This window comes from Anopheles marshallii, chromosome 3 (assembly GCF_943734725.1).
Source record: "Anopheles marshallii chromosome 3, idAnoMarsDA_429_01, whole genome shotgun sequence".
NCBI classification, from domain to species: Eukaryota; Metazoa; Arthropoda; class Insecta; order Diptera; family Culicidae; genus Anopheles; species Anopheles marshallii.
Window position 1 is genome coordinate 15,337,676 of NC_071327.1, and position 3,513 is coordinate 15,341,188.

Consider the following 3,513-nt stretch of genomic DNA (forward strand, 5'->3'; position numbering starts at 1 on the left):
TGCCGATAAAAAAGCCTCTTAGTGCACCTTCACACCTGACCATGAAGCATCACGAATCAAGCCATTTCTATTTTAAAAACATTGTAATTGTTTACCATGTACTCATTCGTCACATTGATTGCTTAGAATTATACCATATCAGTGCCATTGGAGTACTCAACCAGTGCTCTTATATTAAGTGCCAATGAAAACATTCGGGTGTTTCTGTCCTTTAAACGATGTACATATTACTAAAAATTCTACAAATCGTAATGTTGGCCGGGGTATTACTCCCACCTTCGGCTAGCAGTAGCGAAAACAACGAAACCAATATGATTGTGGGAGCATTCAAGGTGAACATCGAAGACGTCCCATACCAAGTGGGTCTGTTTCACAACCAGTACCTAATTTGCGGAGGAACCATTATCGGACCACAGTGGATTGTAACGGCGTATCATTGCGTCGAAAAGCTCGATCCAGCACAGTACAGTTTCGTTGTCGGTACCGATGATCCGTACAGCGGCAGGAAGCTAAAGCCGAAATATGTGATAGTGCCGGAAGAGATGTTTGTATATGAAAATGTTACTTACGATATAGCGCTGGTGTTATTGGAGCAACCATTAGCATTTAGCAAAAATGTGCAGTGTCTTGAACTTTTACCGTCAGTCGATTCGCTTGTGCCTGGCAAACCGGCGTACATATCGGGATTCGGTGCATCCAAAGAAGGAGGCTTTGATAGTCCATTGAAGGCGGCTACAATCGACCTGTTGCCAGAGAGCACCTGCCAGAATGCTTATCCCAAGGTAATGAAGGGGTATATGATTTGTGCCGGGTTTGAGCAAGGTATGGTCGACAGTTGCCAGGGTGATTCGGGCGGACCGCTCGTGGTGGACGGGAAGCTTGCCGGTGTTATTTTCTACGGACAGGGTTGCGCGAGACCTAACAAGCCCGGTGTGTACATATCAATACCGTTTTTCCGCAGCTGGATAGTTAGCGTTGCCCATGGGCAACCAAATACTGCCGAGCGGAAACTATGTGGAGACAAGTAGGATGTCGGTCGTGTTGATTGTAGGCCGTTAAGAATCTTGAATCTTTGATTGTTGGAAGAAAAGTTGTAAATGAGCTGAAAAGAGGGACATTTTAATAAAACAAACAGTGAAAGGTGTGGATTTTCTTTTACCAATAAGTAGGTAGTAATTATCTCTGCAATAAATATCAATTAGTCGAATTTTTTAACTTAAAATTTTTTAATTCAAAAGGAAGGCCGAATTGTTTATTGCTAAAGATATCTTATCCTTATCCCGGGTGTACTTGATCGTTATCTGAAGGTTACTTGTGGATAGAAGTAGAATTCTCTACTTTAAAATATGTTTAATACAAGTTAAACTCAAAAATGACAGTTTATTTAAAATAGATGTAAATATTGTTCCAAAAAATTAGTTATCATAAAACTTCATTGAGAAAACGCTCCTTCTTTAAAAGAATGTTTAACACAAAAAGGTACTTCTTCTGAATGTACCTATCTCATATTAAGGGTACCCAATTCCCACGAATCTACGTTTGCGCTTGAAGTAGATAAATAACCGTTAAAAGTTTTCCTAACATTCCATGAAATTATCATAAATTAATCAAACTTTTTACCTACCCGGCTGGGTGTTTTTCCTACTGTTCAAGATTTGAAAACTCTTTTTTAAGCACCTCCATTGAACCTTATCCTGCCTAATCGCTCAGCTTCCTCGGGACGACTTGCTACCTGACCGTTACATAAATTATCATTATCACCATATCCTCGATCCGAAGCGGGTTTTTTGTGGGTCGGAAGTTGTGGAGCAACTTTTTCACTTCCTGCTGCAAAGCAATCGTGCAACAGTTGCCACACAACAGGCAACGCTAGAGCCCGGGTATGACCGATTGCAGTTCGCACACGAACGCAACAGGATAAAAGTGTCCTTTTTTTTCGTGTACTGCTCTTCCAACCTTGTATTATTGTCATCGAGAGCAACAAAAATATTGTAGTACGCGATGAAAAAAAAACCGAAGGTCTGGATGACACAAGGTGCCTTGTCATGCAGATTAATTATTCGAAGGGGGACGCACCGAACACGTCCGTGCAGCATCCCTCTTGAATACACCGGATCACCCGAACCACAGGTAAACATCGGTTTCGGTTGGCCCATCCCGCCGAAAACCCTTACCCAGTGCACTCGCACGTCAGCGGTCCTACTGGACTTGCTTCCGGAAGGTGTGTTTTACGGGTGTAAAAAAATCGGATAACTATAAATAAAACATTTTTACGCAAAAAAAAACTCATACACGCACGCAATCCATCAAACGTGCCTCAAATCCTTCTCCAACATACGATCCTCGCGATTAGTGTTTTGGTTTGCGGAATTTCAGTTCGATGTGAATCGGAAACGAGTTTTCCGAGGTCCTGTGATTGGTGTCTTTTTTTGTATTCAGTTCCGCTCGGTTTTTTTTTTCAGGTTTTGTACAACCAACTATCAAGAAACAGGAATAAAATCTGGTTTCCGGCAAGAATGGAGACCCACCGGGCCGGTGTGCCCAGTGTTCAAGGTCCTTACAGGCAGAGCAATCAGGTCCCGAATGTGCTACACATGCAATTCGGGACGGTGTTTGCTGCTGTTCCCTGTTCCCTGTTCGTCTCGATTTGTCGCCGGTAACAATTTTAATGGTAATGAGGGGTAGCGTCACCGTACGCCGTGTTCGATGCAATTAAAGCAAAAGGTCCAAACGAGATTTTACCCGGTAATTCCCGCGCAATTCTCCTGGCTGGATATTTCACCATTGCACTGGAATACACATCATCTTCGGGGGGGAGAAACATGTTCGGCTCATGGTACACGGAAGCGCGGGAAATGCGGAAGAAATTCCGGAACCAGAAATTGGTAGGGGTTTAGACGACGAAGGGCTCGGGAGAAGGTTGTATGGTGTGCTGCTGTGTGCGTTGAAAAATAGGGTCGTCCCTGTGCAGCACTTCCAGTGGTAGTGTTAGTTATCGCAGTTTTCCAGCTAAATGAGAGGGCTGTGATCGTGTCGTACTGCCTGGTTGTCCGCGTTGCAAAGCCACCAGCAAAATCCAATCGCTTACTCACAGCTGGTAATAAAATCTGTATCAAACAATGTCTTTCAGCCGGCCGGGAAAGCCACCGCCGGTAGAGTGCAAATAATGAAAAAAAAATTATTCTGAAAAGGTACACCACACCACGAACTCGACTGAGCTCGTTGCGCAAGGTTTTGAATAGTTTAGCCTGTTTTTACTGCTCAAGAGGAGGAGCTTTCTGTGTGTTCTAACCGCTTTTTTCCGCCAATTGATTGCCATAAGGGGTAGGTAGCTTATCCACCCGATTGCTTTGTGCAGTGGTTTTCCCGCGTTTTGAACCTGTAAAAGCGCTTGGAAAGTGTTTGGGTAAATGCGAGAAAATTATTCTCCGACATCAGTTACTTCGTCAAGTGAAAATACTTCGTTACAATTTCGCATTCACCTTCGCTTGCTGTTCTCGAGCGTCAGTGTCG

General features: G+C 43.6%; 1 protein-coding gene across 1 annotated transcript; it reads left to right on the forward strand.

Annotated features, from left to right (window-relative positions):
* The first annotated feature begins 218 nt into the window (after nt 1-218).
* Nucleotides 219-1,028, forward strand: LOC128711087 (trypsin 3A1-like). Its single transcript, XM_053805950.1, has one exon. The coding sequence runs from the start codon at nt 219-221 to the stop codon at nt 1,026-1,028; it is 810 nt and encodes a 269-aa protein (XP_053661925.1).
* The last annotated feature ends 2,485 nt before the right edge of the window (nt 1,029-3,513 follow it).